A 20,451-nucleotide genomic window follows, 5' to 3' on the forward strand; every position below is an offset into this window, starting at 1 on the left:
TTATGAGTAATAAAACGATTTCTAAATATGTTTACAAACTATTATTTTAGTATGCTTTGAAATAGTTATAGAGTTATGTTAAGTCTTGTTTTTATTTATTAGCTTGTTCTTGAAAAGTGTTGAAGCATATATTTAGAAAATGTACCAAAGCATGTATTTAAAAACGTTTTATCAAAGCATATATTTGTTGAAAAGATTTGTAAGCGTTTATTTATGAAAAGCATGAGTTTAATAGAATGGTTTTAAAGAGAAAACCATAGTACTCTATATACCAAGTTCTCGATGGTCAATGTGCACAATCAGAGGTATATGACTATGCTGACCACTTAGCCGCTACCACTGAGTTCAGATAGGAATAGTATGACCAAATGTGTTATACTATCTTGACTGGGTTTATTATGAATAGTATGACTAAAGGTGTGCTCTGCTATTCGATCGAATTTAGTTGGATAGTATGACCGAAGGTGCTCTGCTATCATGCTTATATTTTCCTGGGTATAAAGTATACAGAGTTAAATGAGTATTTGAATGCTAGAAAGTGTTTAGTTTAAAGAGATATAAGATTTTAAGTTATTTAATTTTTATATGATTTGATATGTTATCTTGTTCTACTTAATCGATTTGCAAAATGATGTTTATGAAAAGGTATTACAAAAGATTTTCATAAAACTTCACTAAGTCTTTTAGACTTGTTCTTTCAAAATTTATCTTCCATGACTTACGCGTTGAGGTCAAGAGGAGAGGAGGTTTGGGCTTGCTAGGCGAGAAGCTGTCAGGCATTTTAAGTGTTGTATTTTGGTTGAGTGTTGTAAATATATTGTTGTATTAAGTGCCTTGTTGATAATAAAAGTTTAAAGTTTGTTTTATCTATTCCGTGTTAGGTTCAATCGCCTAAATTACTCTTGTTAAGTGTTTGGCGATTAAGCGAAGTTAAGGAAGTTAAGATGAGTGTCTTTGGCTTTTGACTATGTCGAGAATTGCTCAAGTCGCACCGTGTCTCTTGAGACATGCAAGTAGGTGCTCGGGGCAGGGTGTAACAATATGTTAATCAACGTATATGTATGGTTAGGAGTAAATTTCTAACTTTACAATAACACTTTGTTTGGTTTGTTTACAAAAGGAGCTATATATATATTAATATGATGAGATTGAAAATAAGTCCAAAAAGATATTAGAATAGTTGAACAACCCTTTTGCTTTGTTTTTGTAATGAGTCTCGTGGGCACCACAATATGAACAAATTTGTTTAGGATGATGAAAAAGATGAAGAAATGGAAGCCTTGGTTTTGTTAAACTAAATTTATATGTAATATCTAACTTGGCGGCACGCCTACATGTACTCTCTTCTCCTCACACGTCATTCCTCCGACTTTGACTTCCTCTTCTTCAACCATATTAATATTAATCAATCAAATTTCCAATCTTTCTAGATCCTTTTTATGCAACTTTATGTTATTCTTCCTCTCATACATCATACGTACAAACACACATTCTTCTTTAATTAACAACCTAATTTCAACGAATTAAACTTTATCATACATCACAACTCATCAAACACAAGAAACAAAATAAAATGTTTAATCCAAAACAATTAGAACAATAAATCTTATGTATCTTGTACTTCCCCTAATTGTCCTCAAAACTAACCAAACATAATTTATGTCGTCTTTACCACCTTATTAACTTATCTAATTTTATCTTTACTTTTTTAAAAATCAATTTGTAATAAGTAATTAATTGGAGCATTCAATTCTCTATATTAATATAGATTTAAATATCCTTATTTTGTTTGGTTTTTACTAAAAGAACATCTTTTTAATTTGTTTAACTTATTGCTTACACACCACCAATGTTACACCATTTAAGAATTACATTATAGTCCAATTTGTGATAGATTTAGGCATTCGGTGAACATGGGAAGTATAGCAATGTGGTAAGCAAGTTAGTGCTTTTTGAGCTACTTTTGCTTGTTTTCACACAATCACACCCCATTTCAATATACTTCCTTATTTGGCTAAATTAGAGAAAGAAACAATGACTAGAAGTACCATGTGTTCAATTTGCTATATTAATATTAATAGGATTCTTAACAAATATATTTAGGATATGGTTGGGTTAATAACTTCATTCATAAATCGATGTTAAATAACTTAGTTTTAACAAATTTAAGTGTGTTTGCGGTTGAAATTTGTACAAATATATAAATAAACTTTATAGTTTTTAGTGCAAACACAAAAATATTTACTTCAAATTTCTAAACTCAACTCAATACTCCAAATTCAATTTCAACATACCACCGTTAGTTTTAAACTAGGAAAATGGCAATTTATATCCAATATTTACAGAAACAGATGTAAAATCAAGTTGAAAATTGAAGGGCAAAATAGGTAATTAGATGGAAAAATATAAAGAAAATGATCATAATTTCCATGTGTCGAAAAAGAAGAAATTGATTTTATTGAGAGAGAGAAGCAGAAAGAAGAAAAAGAAAAAAGAAAAAATGTAGACTTTTAAAAAACAAAAAGATTAGATCACATAATAATATAATAGAATAAAACGTAGGTTGAAGTCAATAATGCCTTTCCATAGTATATTCAAATCACAAAAAAGAAAAAGAAGTTCATAAATGTGAATATACAAATAGAAAATAAAAGATGAGAATGGTTGGGTTCCATCAAGTTTCCAAGCACTTTCCAGCTCCAAATTCTGAAGTCTCATCCTGACTGGTCAATCTCCCTTTTCTCCTTCTTCCTCCTCCTCCATTCTCATTTCTCTCTATTTATATCTTTACATATATATATGTAATCCTCCATTTCTCTTCCATTCCCATTCCCATTCTCAATTCTCTCTGTTCTTCACCTAATTATGAGACCCCACGAACCTTATTCCGGCAACAATTCCGACGCCGAGAGCGTCAGTAGCGTCAGAAGGGGTGACCGGAGAGCTTTCAGCGGTCCAATTTCTTCTTCCACTACCAAGCCTAGGAAGAATGCTAAATTCGACCTCTCTTCTTCTTCTTCCTCCCTCAAAGCCGCCGATGACGACGACACCTATGTTGAAATCACCCTTGATATCCGTGACGACTCTGTCGCCGTTCATAGCGTTCATACCGCCGGTCCCGGTCAGGATCCCAACTCTCTTGAAGACCCTGAACTTTCCCTTCTCGCTAAACGAACTCTCGAGAAGAAATCGTCCTCTTTCCGTGCCTCTGTTCTTCGTTCCACTTCTTCCCGTATCAAACAGGTCTCTCAAGAGCTTAAACGCTTCACCTCACTTAACCGCCGCACCTCCACTCGCCGATTCGACCGGACTAAATCTGCTGCCACCCATGCTCTCAAGGGGATGAAGTTTATTACTGCCAAAACCGGCGGTGGTGGATCCTCCGCCGGTTGGGCTCCGGTTGAGAAGCGATTCGATGAACTCACCGCCTCTACCAACGGACTCCTCCCTTCTTCCTTGTTTGGACAGTGCATTGGTGAGTTAATCGTTGATTCATTCCTAAAATCGATGCTGTAGATTTTACTCTGTTTCTTATATCTGGTTCTTTTCCATTTTAGGAATGAACAAAGAATCGAAAGATTTCGCCGGTGAGCTTTTCCGTGCACTTGCTCGTAGGCGTAACATTACTGGTGATTCCATCAATAAAGCTCAACTTAAAGAGTTCTGGGATCAGATCTCCGATGACAGCTTCGATTCCAGGCTACAAACTTTCTTTGACATGTAACCCATCTTCCCAAAAATACTCGATAAAATCTTTCTTTCCCAGATTTCGAAAACTAAAATCTTCAATTGAATTTGAAATTTCAGGGTCGATACGGATGCTGATGGAAGAATCACAGAAGAAGAAGTGGAAGAGGTACATATTTATCTGCCAACCTCCATTGTGATGACTTCAAATTTCATTCATTAACCCTGTTTAAATTTACTCTTTGTAGATTATTAGTATGAGTGCTTCAGCTAACCAACTTTCCACAATTCAAAAACAAGCAAAAGAATACGCTGCCTTGATCATGGAAGAACTCGACCCTGGAAATGCTGGGTACATCATGGTAAGTGAAATTCAACTTAAAAGAATTAGAAAAACCTAATCTTGAGACACTCTTAACTCTTATTTTCCTCCGCTTCAGATACAAAATTTGGAAACTCTGTTACTACAAGCTCCAAATCAATCAGTAAGAGTGAGTGACAGCCGAGTTCTAAGTCAATTACTAAGCCAAAAACTGAAGCCAACAAACGAAACCAACCCCATCATAAGAACATACGACAAGTTCCTGTACTTTGTAGAAGACAATTGGCAGAGGATTTGGGTTTTATTGCTCTGGCTCGGCATCTGCGCGGGTCTCTTCGCTTACAAATTCATCCAATACCGTAACAGAGCAGTGTTCAACGTCATGGGTTACTGTGTTTCCATCGCTAAAGGAGGAGCAGAAACTCTAAAATTCAACATGGCTCTAATTTTACTCCCCGTTTGTCGTAACACCATCACATGGCTTCGTAACAAAACCAAACTGGGCCTCATCGTACCTTTCGATGACAATCTGAATTTCCATAAAGTTATAGCAGTTGGAATTTCTGTTGGAGTGGGATTACACGCAATTGCTCATTTGGCTTGCGATTTCCCTCGGCTTCTTCACGCAACAGAGGAAGAATATGAACCACTGAAGCGATTCTTTGGAGAGGAACAGCCTGATAATTATTGGTGGTTTGTTAAAGGAGTGGAAGGTGTTACAGGCATTATAATGGTTGTATTAATGGCCATTGCTTTCACATTAGCCACTCCATGGTTTAGAAGAAACAAACTCAAAGTACCCAAACCCTTGAAGAAACTCACTGGCTTTAATGCCTTTTGGTACTCCCACCATCTCTTCGTAGCCGTCTACACCCTCCTGGTCGTCCACGGTATCTACCTCTACCTGACCAAGGAATGGTATAAGAAAACGGTAAGCAAGGACTCCAACACTTAATAACAACCACTTAAATAGTTGTATGTTTTAGTTTCTAACATGTCTCTGAACGCTGTCACAGACGTGGATGTATTTGGCTGTACCAGTATTACTTTACGGGTGCGAGAGATTGATAAGAGCATTCAGATCAGGGATCAAGCCAGTGAAGATTCTTAAGGTGAGTTACATTTAGTTGAATGATGATATGATAATATAAATGTTTGTTTGGGAATTTGAAGTACTAATAGTGAATTTGCTTGAATGAAGGTGGCCGTTTATCCTGGAAACGTTCTGGCATTGCACATGTCTAAGCCACATGGGTTCAAATACAAGAGTGGGCAGTACATGTTTGTTAACTGCAGAGATGTTTCCCCATTCGAGTGGTAAGTTCTTTTTTTTTTTCTTTGATATTTTATGATAGAAAACTAGAATTGTAAACGAAGAAAGTACATGAATCTTAATGGGTTTTCTTTTTTCTTTTTTAATGAAATACAGGCATCCATTTTCAATTACTTCGGCTCCAGAAGATAATTATTTGAGTGTTCATATTCGAACACTTGGTGATTGGACAAGGAAACTTAAGGATGTATTCTCAGAGGTTTGTCAGCCTCCTCAAGCTGGTAAAAGTGGACTTCTTAGAGCTGAATTTTTGCAAGGAGGAGCTCCTAATCCCAAGTAAGTGATTAAGTATATGATCAAGATAAGGTTTAATATTCAAAATATCAAAAGAGTTACATACTATATTAAAAAAGAGAAGCTGTTTTGTTTTCTTGTATTATTGGCTTTTGGTCCATCACATCATAGTGCGGTTGCATTATTGATCTCCAAGAATTCGTCCAAAACCACACCTTTTGAAAAACTACTAAAGAATCATTTTTTCTTATATGGTATTATGATAAGATCACGGGAAATGTTGATTTTTTTTTCTCTTTTGGGTATGGTTTCGTGCGTCACCATGGTAATTGATTTGTTTGTGTACGGCGTTTTTATTCATTCATTGATCACTTATTTTACATAAACTAACTATATGTAAATTGTTATGTGTACAGGTTTCCAAAGATATTGATTGACGGTCCATATGGGGCACCAGCACAAGACTACAAAAAATACGACGTGGTATTACTAGTGGGTTTGGGAATTGGGGCGACACCGATGGTGAGTATAGTAAAAGACATAATCGACAACATAGAGGAGAAAGAATCAGAAGCAAATGCAGTAGAAAATGGGCAAGGGCATAGCAGTCGAGGAGGAAGCAAGCACGGAAAAGGATTCCGAACGAAAAAGGCATACTTTTACTGGGTGACAAGAGAGCAAGGGTCATTCGAATGGTTTAAAGGGATAATGAACGAGGTAGCAGAAATGGACGAGAGAGGGGTAATCGAGCTGCACAACTACTGCACGAGCGTGTACGAAGAAGGTGACGCTAGGTCCGCATTAATAACAATGCTTCAATCATTACACCATGCTAAGAACGGAGTGGATGTGGTATCAGGGACTAGGGTAAAGTCACATTTTGCCAAGCCAAATTGGAGGCAAGTTTATAAAAAGATTACCCTCCATCATCCAGATACAAAAGTTGGTGTGTTTTACTGTGGAACACCAGTACTTACAAAGGAGCTTAGTCAATTGGCATCTGATTTCACTCGTAAAACATCAACTAAGTTTGAGTTTCATAAAGAGAATTTCTAGTTGGGGGAGGTATTAAATTAGTTTTGAGTATGTAACTGTTAAAATGTTATTAGTTTTTATTTGGTTAGTGTTGTTAGAAGTGGGATGGGGAAAGGTCAATGGTTTTGGTGATGATCGACACATACCGCACTAATTCTATAACCAACCAACCACCCAATTCCACGCCCATTACCGCAGCCGCCGCGTTTTGGCCAAAATTCTTTTCTTTTTTTCTTCTTCTTCTTCTTCTTCTTTCTTTCTTCATTGTAATTTGTATCTTTGATTTTTGTTATGTAGATTCATATTTTTTGCCAACTATATATATATACATAAAAGCTTACCGTAAACTTGATGTGTAATTTGGATCATATGTCTTCCAAGAAATCTAAGTCCTTTTCTTTTTTATTTTGCCTTTTCCTTCTTTTCTTTTCATTGATTATAATATTGTTTGTACCTTGATTATGATATTCTTGACTTTCATTCCATTTTTAGTTTTAAATATCTCGATCGGTTGGACTTATTTTTAATCAATCTTTAAATTAGTTTATTTTAATCAAAATTGTTTACTACTTATAATAATACTTGTTTTTAGGTGGAGAAGGATATAAATATAGGTTAATTTTGATTTGAGAAATTTAATAGTAATGATTAAGCTTTAAATTTTATTAAAAATACATTAATTAAAAAGTAGATATCAAAGTATATCTAAACTAAAATGAAATGAAGTGTAAAGTTTATATAGTGACGATAATAACTAATATTTTTCTCTTTATGCTTTTGTTTTTGTTATTATTTCTTTTAAAGACATATTGAATTATTACAAAAAGAGAAAGCTCCAATGCCACCATACACATATTATCCTCACACCGAATATGATAAATAATTAAATAACTATCAATTAGACGTTCAACTTAAGTCTATCGTACGCATTTTGTTTGTAATAGGCGTAACTAAGTTTTAATATTTAATATTTAAAATTTAAAATAGATGATTAGATATATAGAGATATGTTTAATAATTGTTATAGAATACATTCATGCATGCTTTGAAGGGAGAAAAAATATATATAATATCCAACGTATAGTATTTGAAATTATATGGTTGTTGATGACCGGCAGTAGACTTATAATTTTGCATTAAAAAATACAGAAGAAGTTACTTAATTTAAACAACAACCCATTCAAGTGTTGTTATCTATGTGACACACACCATCTCTAAACATAATATAATAGTTGAATTAAGTTATTAATTATTATAATATATATGTAGGACGAGAGAAAATCGAATTTTCAAATTCAAATTTTGATGGTATAAGGTATATTTGAAATTATCAAAAGAGTGAATACAATATTGAAGGGTAATTAATTAAGATAAACCCATGCATGATTAATAATATTAATTTCAAATTTGTCGTATTAAAAGCAGTGTGGCCACATGGGAATATGCATTAATGACTCCCTTCAAATGCAAAGGCCTCATCTTTAACTATAATATATAATATATTATTACAATTAAAAACAACAAAATATATTTTCAAGTTATTTGTTCGAATATGAAGTTTTGTTATGAAATTAATTAATTGTTTTTGTAGGAAAAGGAGAAAAAAAAAGTAGCGTATGAAGAATGATGGGAAGTGTTTTAACATTATGGAAATCAATTTTGTGAGAGATAGACTGAATAAAAAAGGTGCAAATTTTTGGGTTTTTAAGATTGAAGTTTCCCTCTTTCATTCCTATATTTTTATTGTATTTAAAAAGATAAATAATGTTGTTATTATTGTTCAAATTAGAGTCAAGTGACTAAATGTTTTTTTTTTCATTATTATTATTCACAAATCACAATCATAATATATTAATTATTGACTTAAATTAAAACACTTCAGGTTCAAATCTTGGGTTACTTAATTAAAAAATAGTTTTAATTTTAAAAAATGCTTTCAAATTATTTTATTTCATAATTAAGTGTCTAATTAACACTCTTAAAAAATGTGTTGAATTAATTAAACTACAAAATAGGAAGGGATTTAGGGACATTCGTTTGTTGTATATATAATAGTAATAATAATAATAATAGTTATTTAAAGTGTTTATAAAATACACACTTGTATAGGCTTAACATGACTTTCGATTTGATCCTATTTGAAAAATATCTCACTCTCTTTTTTTATTTTATAGAATGTCAAGATATCATTTTAGTTGATGTAGTTTGAAATTTGTTTGATTTTAGTTCAATTATGTTTAATTATCTCTCTTCTTTTTAATAAATCTTAAATTTAGTCGTTATTTTTTATTAAAATTGATTAAATGATTCAATCATTTTCATTCAAAGAAATGTAATATAATTTTAAAACTTATAGTAATGAAAAAATATTTAAAAAGAAACTAGTAGTAGAGACTAAATAAAGCATAGGAACCAAAATCATATTTTGAAAGATAGTAAAGTTGGTGAAGTGATCAATTTTTTTTTGTTTCATTTATTATTAGATAATAATGAAGCACAAATCATATAAATATAAGATATATTTTTTATAAAAATATAAAAGTTGAATTAAGCATAAAACAACAATTGCAGTGTAGTAATATAAAAAAATCCTTTCTATGTGTTTGTTATCCTTCTTTACAAGTCTTAATTAATAGTAATTAGTTTTTCAAAAAAACTTATTTATAAAGATAAATAAAAAGATTTGTTGGAGCACCATAACTCTAGCTAGGATATATAGGAGATCAAATCCATACTTAAGTTTCTAATCTTACTTTGACAAAACAATCATAAACCTTGCACTGTGTAAGAAATAGAGAAGTTATATGTCAAGAGATAGTAGTAGAAACGTCACTCTTTTATGATATTTTTATAAAAAAATCAATAGTTCATATGATGGGAGTGATGTAATGTGATAGCTACTCAACATAAACCCTTTCTCGTTAAAAAAGTTGTAATCATATGTCCCAACAATGACAAAAGTAAAACGAGAAAGGATACCAAAAATCTCATCCAAGGGTACGGATCAGTGTGAGATAATGCATACAGCAATATGTGAGAGAGAGAGGGCCAAAAGGTGTATCAAATAGGTTTAGGTGTGGGGGCAAATAATACCCAATGAATTCACATCACATTCATTCAGCATATTCATATGGATCTCTTCTCTTTCAGGATCACATAACCATTTTAATATCTATATATATATATAAAAAGTTAGGGCTAAACGCACTTGGGATGAATAATTTTGCAATATTGGCTAGCCCTACCCACCACTCCCTTCTTCTTAGTTTGTTCTCATCAACTGTTCATTATTTTTATTGAATTCTTATCCTTATCTATCTTTTTTCATTCATAAAAATTTCTTCAAAATCCATCCTTCATTCAAACTTTAGTCATAATGATAACGTTCTAAAGTATTTTAATAATATTGTAATGATTACTACACCACATTGAAGTTGGGTATCACTGTGTTTTGGAAAATTATCAAACTCTTTAATATCACATTTACCATTATTCTGTTTATAGAGAGATGAGTTTCAACTTCATCTTAAAACACTAGCATGACATATAATATCTTAAGATATTAATTTTGTTGATATGAAAAAGAAAGAATTAGATAAATAAAACCAAGTAGGCACGTTAAAAATAAGAAGTTGAAAACCCTATCAAGATTAGTAAAATATTAGAAATCTATACGTGTATATATATAAATCACACATGTTAGATTGTTTCTTAAACCTGCTGATTTACTAAACTATATACATTGATTATTGAACTAAATACAAAACAATGCAATCCTTAAAAATCTCTGAGAAAAAAACGTAAAAAATAAAAGTAGTTTGGAAGAATATAATTGTGAATTAAGGGAAAGAGTGAGAAAGAGACAAAATTAAAATGAATTTGAATGGTCAAAATAGAGAGGCCGGAGAGTGAAAGCCAAAGTTGTTTATTTACACCTAATTTTTCAAAGTCAATGAATTTCAACTAATGTTGATGGCTTTTTCTTTTTCTACCATACTTCCCTTCCTCATAACTTCTATGTATATATATTATTATATATGCTCCAAAAATAGTCTGAGAGGACAAATATTTATGTTCAACTTTGTCAAGGAGAAAAAGTAGATAATTAGTATATGAAAATTTAATGCAATTATAAGAAAAAAAATCTCCTAAACCTTGGTTACAGGATGGAGCATATTTCTAAAACACATTAAACCACTCATGCACATTGGTGATTTAAGATGATTCAAATTGAAATGATTTGAAACTAAATGTATAAGGTTTTGTAAGTACTTTAGAGCTCTTGATTAAGTTTCTTAAACATTTTGAATGTGGTTCGTCTGTTATGCTGCCAAAATCCAATTGTATTTAGATAAGGTTGTTTCTAAAATTAATTATTTAGAAAGTTAAAGGTATGTTAATCATAGCAAGAATATACATGTAAGAAAAATAGGTAAGCACCTACCCCTAACGCTGCATCCTTCAAAGATCTTTCAAAGAGACAGATTGTCTATGCAGACCTCACATAAAAATATTTGAAAATGTTGAACAAACCACTCGAGATTTGATATAATTACACATTTCCAATTATAATGATAGGAGTTTATCAAATGTTTTCCACCAATGAATTTAACATGTTCATATAATTATAGACAGTAATACTTTGTTGTATATGTAGATATTTTAAGTAATTTTAATCTTTGAAACAATTTCCTTTTCTATAACTTAAATTTAATAACACTAACATTGATTGGTAAATTTTACTTTTTAACTTGTTTTATATTACAAAAAAAGACCCACAAAACAACACAAGTTTTTGTAAAAAAAATTCTAACAAAATCAAAGATTGTTGGTACAAATTTTCTAAGAACATTTGTTGGTGAATTTAAAATTTGAAAGTAAATGGAAACATATTTGAATTTGAAACCAACTACTATATAACCACCCATCAATGAATAAAAAAATGCCAAGAAAAATTTCAAAATTAAAGAAAGAAAGAAAAAAGGACTAGGCCACATTCTAGAAACCCTAAAACATAAGATGAAATTGAAAGGGGGGAAAATGTATATAATTGATTGAATAATGAATATGTAGTTTGTAAATTAATGATATTGGGAAAATGGGTAGATGGGATGATGGATGAAGTAACCAAATAAAAGGTAGGTTCATAGTAGACATTAAAAAATAGAAATTATTTGAATGAAAAAACATTGGTGAATTCTGAATGTGGAATGAAAACAAAATGAGATTGAAAAATTAGAAGAGTCCTAAAAGTCAAAAAGAAAACAAAAGGGTTAGGAGCATATAGAAATAGTATATATTCATTTGGATTGGGGGTAGGTGTGGCCCAATTTATTTTACAAGTCAACATTGGTAACCTTCTCAATGTCTATTTCTTCATTTCTTCTTCTTCTTTTTCGTTGCTTTATCAGATTTTTCAAACAATTTACATCTATTCTTCTTTTTTTTTTTTTATTTCTCTAAATATTTAATTTTAAATATAATATCTTTATGGACACAATTGTTTTGTGAGATAAATGATAATAGTAATAGATGATAAAGTTTGTTATTGTCATACTTAAATTTTAGGTAGATGATTCACCATGACACCCATACTTCTTAATTAGTTATTAAGAGTATGTCTCCGTTTTACTATTTATATAATAATTATCTATTAGATTTAATTATTTAAAATCCATGAATATATATCAATTAGTGATAAGGTCTTCTTACCAATAGACTATTTTTTTTTATGTCAAATTGGTAGAAATTACTTTTGAAAATTTTGAATGTGGTTCGTCTGAACTTTATAGATTGTATTTTGATAAGGTAAACAAGTATTGAATAGCAATTTTAGGAATAACAATCGAGAATATTTAAATTCATTAGCTTAGAATTTTATGGTTGAGTTTGCTATATTTGGAACAAACATGGGATTCTAAAATGTATCTAAATCTTATCAGGAAGAAAAAAATTTGATTAACCAAAATATAATATGAAATTGCTTCAGAAAAATAGAAAAAATAAATAAATAAGATTTAAATTTAGAGAGGTGATAATGAAGAGGTGAAATTTGTTTAGATTAAGCTGAATAATAAATATGATACATCAATACTAAATTTTTGAATATCAATTACAAAGGCACATATATTTTACAGAGATTTTTACATTTCTTCTACATCATATATTTCATAAATGTTCTTCACTTTGAATGATTTAAATTTTAGCTTAAAATTTGAACCAATTTAACCTTCTCAGTCTTATTTCAAAATCTTTTTAATTTTGACTTTGTTTTTGCTATTTATTAATTTCCATTTTAAATAGTGTACATGTATCGAATATTTCAAATTGGTGTTTCTTTCAATTGACGAGAATTTTATTATTTTCCTTCACGTTCCTATATAAAATTTGATCCTCCAACTGAGACCTCACGTATGTGTCCAACATATTGGCAATATATCAACAATGTAACTATGCACGCATATATTATTTAATATATCACGACATTGTACAAATTTTGTTATTCATGCATTTATCAAATATACTATGGTTTAATTTTAGAAAATTCAGCTATATAACAAATATATTTTGTTGTATACATCAAACATAATTTGTTTTGATTTTCAGAATCTTCTTACCGATTCTTGCTTTTGTTGATAAGGGAACACTTTTCAGATTGAAACAAAATGATAGTTAAAATGGTAAATGGAGCTAGATTTTTGTGTAAAATAGTAGTTCAATTGGCCAATCTAAGGAAAATAGTGAAGTTTAGGCTTATGGTATAATTGAGTCTGTTTATCTAGGCTTGTGTAAAAAATGCTCTCTAGAAAATCTCCATGCATAGACTCCAGTGTTTTGCACCATGTAAGTAATGTATTAGAGCCCATCTCCTTGCATATGCCATCTCAGTAGCTGTCTCTCAGTTCGTGATTAAGATTCAAATGAAGACTTTAATATGTTCTACACTTGGGTTAATCACGAGGAGAATATGCCATAAATCTAATAATTTCTCAAGAAAGAACAGAAAAACTACGCATGAATGAAAGTATATTTTCTAAAAGTTTTAACTTTATCTGTCTATCGCTAAAGATTATCGAGTTTTCTTAAACTCCTTGGTTTTGGATGGGTCAACATTGTCATTCCCTTCATCACTAGAAGAACTTCCCGCCACTTTGAGTCCACTAGAGTACTTTTTAATCCTCCACGAAATTAGAATGCTTGATCCGATACCAAGTACTGGGAAAATGTATGACCATATCTGAGATTTCTGAGATCCCGACGCTGAAGCAACTGCAGCACCAGCAAGACTGCCAATCGATGTGTTCTGAAGTATCATTGGCATGCATCCAATTACAGTTGGCAGTAGAAAATCAAGGAAGAACCCAACTTTGGTTGCAGCAAGAGCATAATTTATAACGTATGAGGGAATAGGTGAAAAGCGAGCAAGAAGGACAAATTTCCAACCATCTTGCTCTACTCCTCTAGAAAGAAGGTGGAAATATTTATTCCTCTGTGCCCACTCCATAGCTGAACTTGAATTCTTAAAAAGTAACCTGAACAAACGATGAACAAGGGATGGAGAATATAAATTCATTAGAACCAACAATGAGACTCTTCAAACAATTCAAGAGAATATTAACAACCCAATACCCACCCCCTGCAACAAAGATTAACATGTTGACCGTATCAGAAAGATGACATTTTTGTAGATGAGGAACAATGTACAAAAAAAGTAAGTTAAAAACGTAAAGCAATTTACTTGTCAAACTTAACTTTGACATGATGGTTTTTCCCATCACTGCATAAAATTTCATTGGGAATCACATTTTATCAGTTGTAGACAGTTTCTTCCGCTTATTGATGAAGATGATAGCTAAAGAAATGAAGGGTCATGCAACCACTATTGTTTTGTACTAAAGTTAATGCGTGCCTTTCTTTCCATCAAGGCGGGCTGTCTATGAAAACCAGTTTGCAGGTAAAGAAGCCACTGCTCACTTACCTCCATTCGAGGATGTGGCCACAGAAAGCTCATCAATAGAGGGCATTTGGTGTTCAATTAAAGATTAGTGGATCCTCTACCTATAAATTTGTGTTTTTAGGACTCTTTCTAATGAAACAAATCCTTAGGAGCTGGTAGGACAAGTTCATTTCAAAATAAAAAATTCTAAGATCGGTTGAACACGCAACAAAAGTACAAAACAAATTGCAGAAAATGTTGCCCAAAAAGACGTAGTACACAAGTTTGTGCACCTCTTGCAAAGATGACTAGAATCACCCATTATTTCATTTTTTTTATAAGAAATGATTTCATTGATGAGTAAATTCCCTAAAAGGATATACAATCCATAGAATTACAATAAGCTACCCCAATTGTTTAGTAGGGATGCACATTTATTGAGTAATTTCATCTTCCCTTCTTTTTTTACTTATCACATAAATTGAGGAACTCCAGCTTCCAACTCTACAGGCCAAACACAAACTTCCCAATTCAAACATACTAACTTCAGAATTATCAACTCCACGTAGAAGGACCAACGATCTCTTAAAGAGAATTTTGTTGTATGGCCTTATGAGCCAATTCCCAGAGAAAACACTTGATCTTCTTTGGGTACTTTTCTTCCAAATGCATATAACCAATATTGATTCTATAACCAAAGATGGCTCAAAAATATTGATTTTATAACCCATATCAGCTAAGAGAGATTTAGAAGATACATGTCTACCGAGAATTGAGAGGCCATTTCCAGCATCAGACAGCTGAAAGAGGGTGATCGGAGCTAAGACCATGCTAAGATCAGCCCATTAGATAGCCTCCTCAACTTTGAAATTCCTTACAAGGTTATGATCCCAAAAGTTGCAGTCAACATTCCAAGTCTTTTTCACATTGTCTGTTTTCCGTCTTACCCAAGGGTCAATCCAAGTTCACCTGGCTCCTTTCCCGCTAGAAGATGGGGAAAGTCGTTTAATCAATCTAACCTTTGTTAGTACTTCCCTAAAATAAAGTGGTAGGTCTAGTTCAACTTCTTCATGCCATCTCCATCTCTTTAGAGGCCGGCCAAGCAAAGATTCTTTGGTACTGCAATGCTAATATTTGTTATCTTGAATGCAGCAGTTTCAAAAGAAATCATAAAAGGTGTTTAAAATAAAGTGGCAGCTCTAGTTCAACTTCTTCAGGCCATCCCCATCCCTTTAGAGGCCGGCCAAGCAAAGATTCTTTGGTACTACAGTGCTAATATTTGTTACCTAGAATGCAGCGGTTTCAAAAGAAATCATATAAGGTGTTTAAAGTAAGATGTTTGCCAAGACTTGACGGACCTAGTTATATCCTTTTCTTCTAATTGGTACACTTCCTCCAAAGAACTTTCCAACTCCAACGTCTTGATGGTCAATGCCAATTGGGGTTACAGTGGATTTCTCATCTCCCCTTTCGTTACTTGGCTTGGTTGATACAGTAGACAATACTCATAAAAACTGTACTAATGAATAGTTTCTGTTTCCGTTCCCAAACATATGAAAACTGTTAAGTACTGACAGTATACATTATCTCTGCCTTGATTATACAGTATACACTAAAGACTATACCCAAATATCTTCAAAAAGGGTACAACACAGTAAGCAATGGTTGTTCTATCAACAATACCCAACAGAAGAAATTCAACAAAACTTCATTCATTTCACTTATCTACGCAAACCAAGGACGTAATTCAGCCTGTCTTCAAAGTACAGCATCAGGGAAAACTAATCCATTTCAAGGAACCCAAAATAGAAATTAAAATCCCCAAAATGTAAACAACAGAACAGCCCAACTAACAAACATATCTTAAACCAAAGCAAGAAAATAAAACATTATAAACGTCGCATAAACTCAGAATGAAATTTAAAAATAATAATAATAATAATAGGACAAGAATAAAATTGAGATAAAACCTGCCGATCCAGAAGGAGAGGGAAGCCCCAAGGACCTTGGCAAAGAAAACGCAAATGACGGCAGGGAAGAAACCGAAAAGCAAAGAAGCAGTGGCTTCGAAGAAGACGGCATAAGGCAAACAGAGAGCAAGTGTGAAGGTATGGATGCCGACATAGGCAGGCATGGCCCATACCCCCAATCGATCAGACCATTGGGTGAAAACCTTGAGAGCCGCATCTCTATCAAATTCCCATCCGTATGTCTTCCCTAATTGTCTAAGAATGGCCACCACCGCCACTATAGCGGCTAATTTGGACCACCGTCCCCAAGCAGCTCCCATGATTAGATAATGGTCGAAACCGTCCGGCGCCGAGAGTACCACCGACTGTTTAAACAATTATTGATTCATAGGCTATATTGGTTTGGAAATGTGAGAATATGCACTCACCAGATTGCGGATACCCACAAACCCCCCACCCCCCACTTTTTCCCTTTTCTTTTCTTTTCTTTTTTCTTTTTATTTTTTTTTAAAGGAAAAAGATCATTTTGATAATAATAATAATAATAATTTAAATCTCCTAGATCTCAAAAATGTTAAACAAACGTAAATATTGGGTCAAACTGAAAAATATATTGAATTCAACAACTCAATCGAACAAAGAGAGGAAATTTCTTTTTTTTTGTTTTGAATCTTCTTCAATCCAAGAACATGAGTAACCGCAACCCAACGATGTAGAAGAAGGGTGGTTTAGGGAATTGGGTCATTTGAGGCTTTTAACCCTAAATGATGGAGCCGACTATTTCAAACTCTTCAACTTCAAGTTAGTACTCTTCACTTCCAATCTCACACCACCCACCACCCACCACCTACCTTACTTATTTCTATTCTCTCATATTGTCTTTACATTTCACAATTGTATTTCTAATCAACTCTTACAACAGTGTGCTGTGTTGCTTTCAACTTTTACTTTAACTCATTGCCACTATGTTTTTGCTTCTAATATATGTTTGATGTTTTCACAAATTTCTACTTTTAAATTAATTTCTCACATTTATGAGTTAATTTTAAAATAAAACAAAAATACGAGCCGGCCACCTATCTTTATCTTTATAGGGTAGGATTGAACAAGTAAACTTTTTTAAAATAAAATTTTTAAAAAAATTATTTGCAAAAATTAGAGTCTAGTTTGAGAGTATTTGTGTATGAGAAAGATATCGACACCTCACAACACCCATTTTTTTCAAACTACAAATATTAAATTGAAAAATGTTCTTTAATTTGTTTTTAAAACAATGTCTTATTTTATCTCAATTACTCCAATATCTTACCAATGATCTCACAAAACAATACAAGTGAATAACATTCCATCAATTAGATATATTTAAGAAAAATTCTTCTTCAAAAAAAGTAATCCAATTTCTCAAAATTATCGTAGGAATAGTCTTCTAATAAAATGTTCTTACCTCAATAATCTTAAAAAATAAAACTTTAAATTAATTTTCTATATTTAGTGAAATTTCTAGATTCCGCTCTAGGGTTTTGTTTAAGAAAACTGAATAAGTTATTATAAAATATTGATGAAAAATATAAAATTATTTTTTATAAAAAGTTTTGCTTAAGATTTTAAATCTTGAACAATTTAAAATTAGAATGATTTTAAAATATTGAAATTTGTAATTATAAAAAATTATAAATTTTAAATAGAAAAGAAAATGAAGATAAGTAAAACAAGAGTAAAGACCAAGCAACATAACAAATTAAAATAAACATCAAATAACTGAGATAGTGAGATTTTAATAAAAATATATTGGACATCAATTTTAGACTCATTTAACAATAGAGAAATTGAACAATAAACAAATATAGAAAAAAAAATTATAAGAGAAGAAAAATAGAGAAATTGAACAATAAACAAATATAGAAAAAAAAATATAATATTAAGTATGGTCTGTAGAACTGAAAAAGTAAAACAATATGAAAAAGAGTTAAATATAATAAGATTAATTATAAAAAAAATTAGAGAAATTGGATAGGGTAGCATTTTAACAATATAATATATCAATTTTAGTATATTGTTTTAGAATTTTGCAAATATAGCAAAATTTTCAGTTCTCCATCTTAAATTTGTTATTATTCCTAAACTACCGTTCAATGACTTATTTATTTTTATCTTTTTAATGTCCTACTTATTATTTATTTATTCTTTCACTCTTTAAGGTTCTAATTATTTGTTTATTTTTATTCTATAAACTTATTTATTCTTTCTCTTAATTTTCAAATATCAATAGTACAATAATTGCAATATGAAATATAATATAATGGTTGTTGATCGAAGTAATTTAACTTCATTTGTGATTTTATTTTTTTACTTTATTCGATATATATTTTGAGTTGAATTTGATTCCAAATAATTTTATTTTTTTTACATTAATTTTTTGGTTTTACATTAAAAGCACATCAGTAAAGTGAATCATTATCAAGTATATGAATCAAGTTTATAAGTGTATATCAATAATATATCAATTGTATAAGTAGAACTTCAAGCATATCAAATGCATTTTATCAATCAATTGTATAAGTGAATAATACTAAATGTATCTACAGTATATCAGGTGTATCAAACATATATTAGTAATGTTTTAGGTATGTATTAAAAGGTATCAAGTGTATCAAAGAGTATTATGTGCATCAAGTGTATCAATCAAATGTATTGAATGTATAAAAAAGTATCAAGAAGTATCAGGTGTATCAACGTATATTAGAAATGAGGGCATTTATGACATTTTACCTCTTAATGTGGGCTGGACTTTGTTTTTGCTATTTTCGCAAATAATAAAATATGTGTGCTATGTACTTAATTATTATAACTTATTTTGTTATTTTTGTTTATGTTCAAAAAATTAAATATAAAAATATATAAAGAATAAAATTTAAGAATACATTAAAATTAAAAAAAAAAACTGTATAAATAAATAAACAAAAAGATGTCAATATGTATACATAAATATACCCAAACAATAAGAAAGTAAATGTAAAAGAAATGAAAATAGAGAAATAAGAAAAATAATAACCGAAAAAAGAGGTCGAAATTCAAAACATTAAACTGTTGTTATTGTTTGAAGTGTGAGATTATCGGAACTAAAGCTCTACTATACACTTGGAAATAAGAGTGAATTTTTTTGTGTCGAATTTTTGGAATTATAGATATATATATATATTTTAAGAAATGGAAAGATTTAGGAATGGTTAGAAGAGAAAACAAAACAAATATTATAGATTTTTTAATTTTCTTTTAAGTAGGGAGTTAAACTAAGAGAAGTAATGATTACAGAGTTTAGAGGTTTAGATGAAAAAGAGGAAAATGTGAAGGTTGTAAAATCTCAAGGTTTTTTTTCTTGTGCTGTGTCCTCCCTTATGGAAGAAGATATATATATATATATAATCTATCGTATTTACCCTAATGAATTGATTCAGTTACTTAACCAAATAAAATTAAATATTTATCTTTTTTAAAAAGATGGTTAATCATATTTTTGTTTAAAAAAAAAGTCAAACTAAGGCAAAATTGATTTAACAATTGAATTAATTTGAAATAAGATGAGATAAAATTTAAGTGTTAATTTATAATTGAGTGTAAACCAAATCTAATTGACTCATTTGCCCTTACCACCCCTCACTTCAAAATTACAAGCGAAGGTGCATCGATTTATGTTGAAAAAGACTGAATAAAGTTAGATAAAGGAAAAGAGAGAGTTTCATATTTAGTTTGGCTGAGAGGTTGAAAACTACACCTACCTAATAAAACCAAATTTGGCTAAGAATCACAAATGTGCATATAGTTTTGATAATAATAATAAGAAAAAACTCTAGAAGAAGCCTGAAAGGTCATATATTAGGCATAAAGTATATAAATTGATTGTATCTTGAGAGTAGTTTCATGCTCCCTTATTTAT

The 20,451-nt window shown here is 31.0% G+C and overlaps 2 protein-coding genes across 2 annotated transcripts; one reads left to right on the forward strand and one right to left on the reverse strand.

Annotated features, from left to right (window-relative positions):
* Positions 1-2,655: 2,655 nt before the first annotated feature.
* LOC101209614 (respiratory burst oxidase homolog protein C) lies at positions 2,656-7,016 on the forward strand. The gene is made up of 9 exons (XM_004141108.3): positions 2,656-3,475; positions 3,558-3,720; positions 3,808-3,856; positions 3,936-4,049; positions 4,128-4,940; positions 5,026-5,121; positions 5,211-5,326; positions 5,439-5,618; positions 5,993-7,016. The coding sequence occupies exons 1-9, from the start codon at positions 2,866-2,868 to the stop codon at positions 6,630-6,632; spliced, it is 2,781 nt and encodes a 926-aa protein (XP_004141156.1). The 5' UTR covers positions 2,656-2,865; the 3' UTR covers positions 6,633-7,016.
* Positions 7,017-13,443: 6,427 nt separating this feature from the next.
* LOC101209858 (hypothetical protein) lies at positions 13,444-16,997 on the reverse strand. Its single transcript, XM_004141109.3, has 2 exons — positions 16,518-16,997; positions 13,444-14,143 (listed from the first exon to the last, which is right to left on the reverse strand). Exons 1-2 carry the CDS (start codon positions 16,835-16,837, stop codon positions 13,681-13,683), a joined length of 783 nt encoding a protein of 260 aa, XP_004141157.1. The 5' UTR covers positions 16,838-16,997; the 3' UTR covers positions 13,444-13,680.
* Positions 16,998-20,451: the final 3,454 nt, after the last annotated feature.

The sequence above is a fragment of the Cucumis sativus genome, chromosome 3 (assembly GCF_000004075.3).
Source record: "Cucumis sativus cultivar 9930 chromosome 3, Cucumber_9930_V3, whole genome shotgun sequence".
NCBI classification, from domain to species: Eukaryota; Viridiplantae; Streptophyta; class Magnoliopsida; order Cucurbitales; family Cucurbitaceae; genus Cucumis; species Cucumis sativus.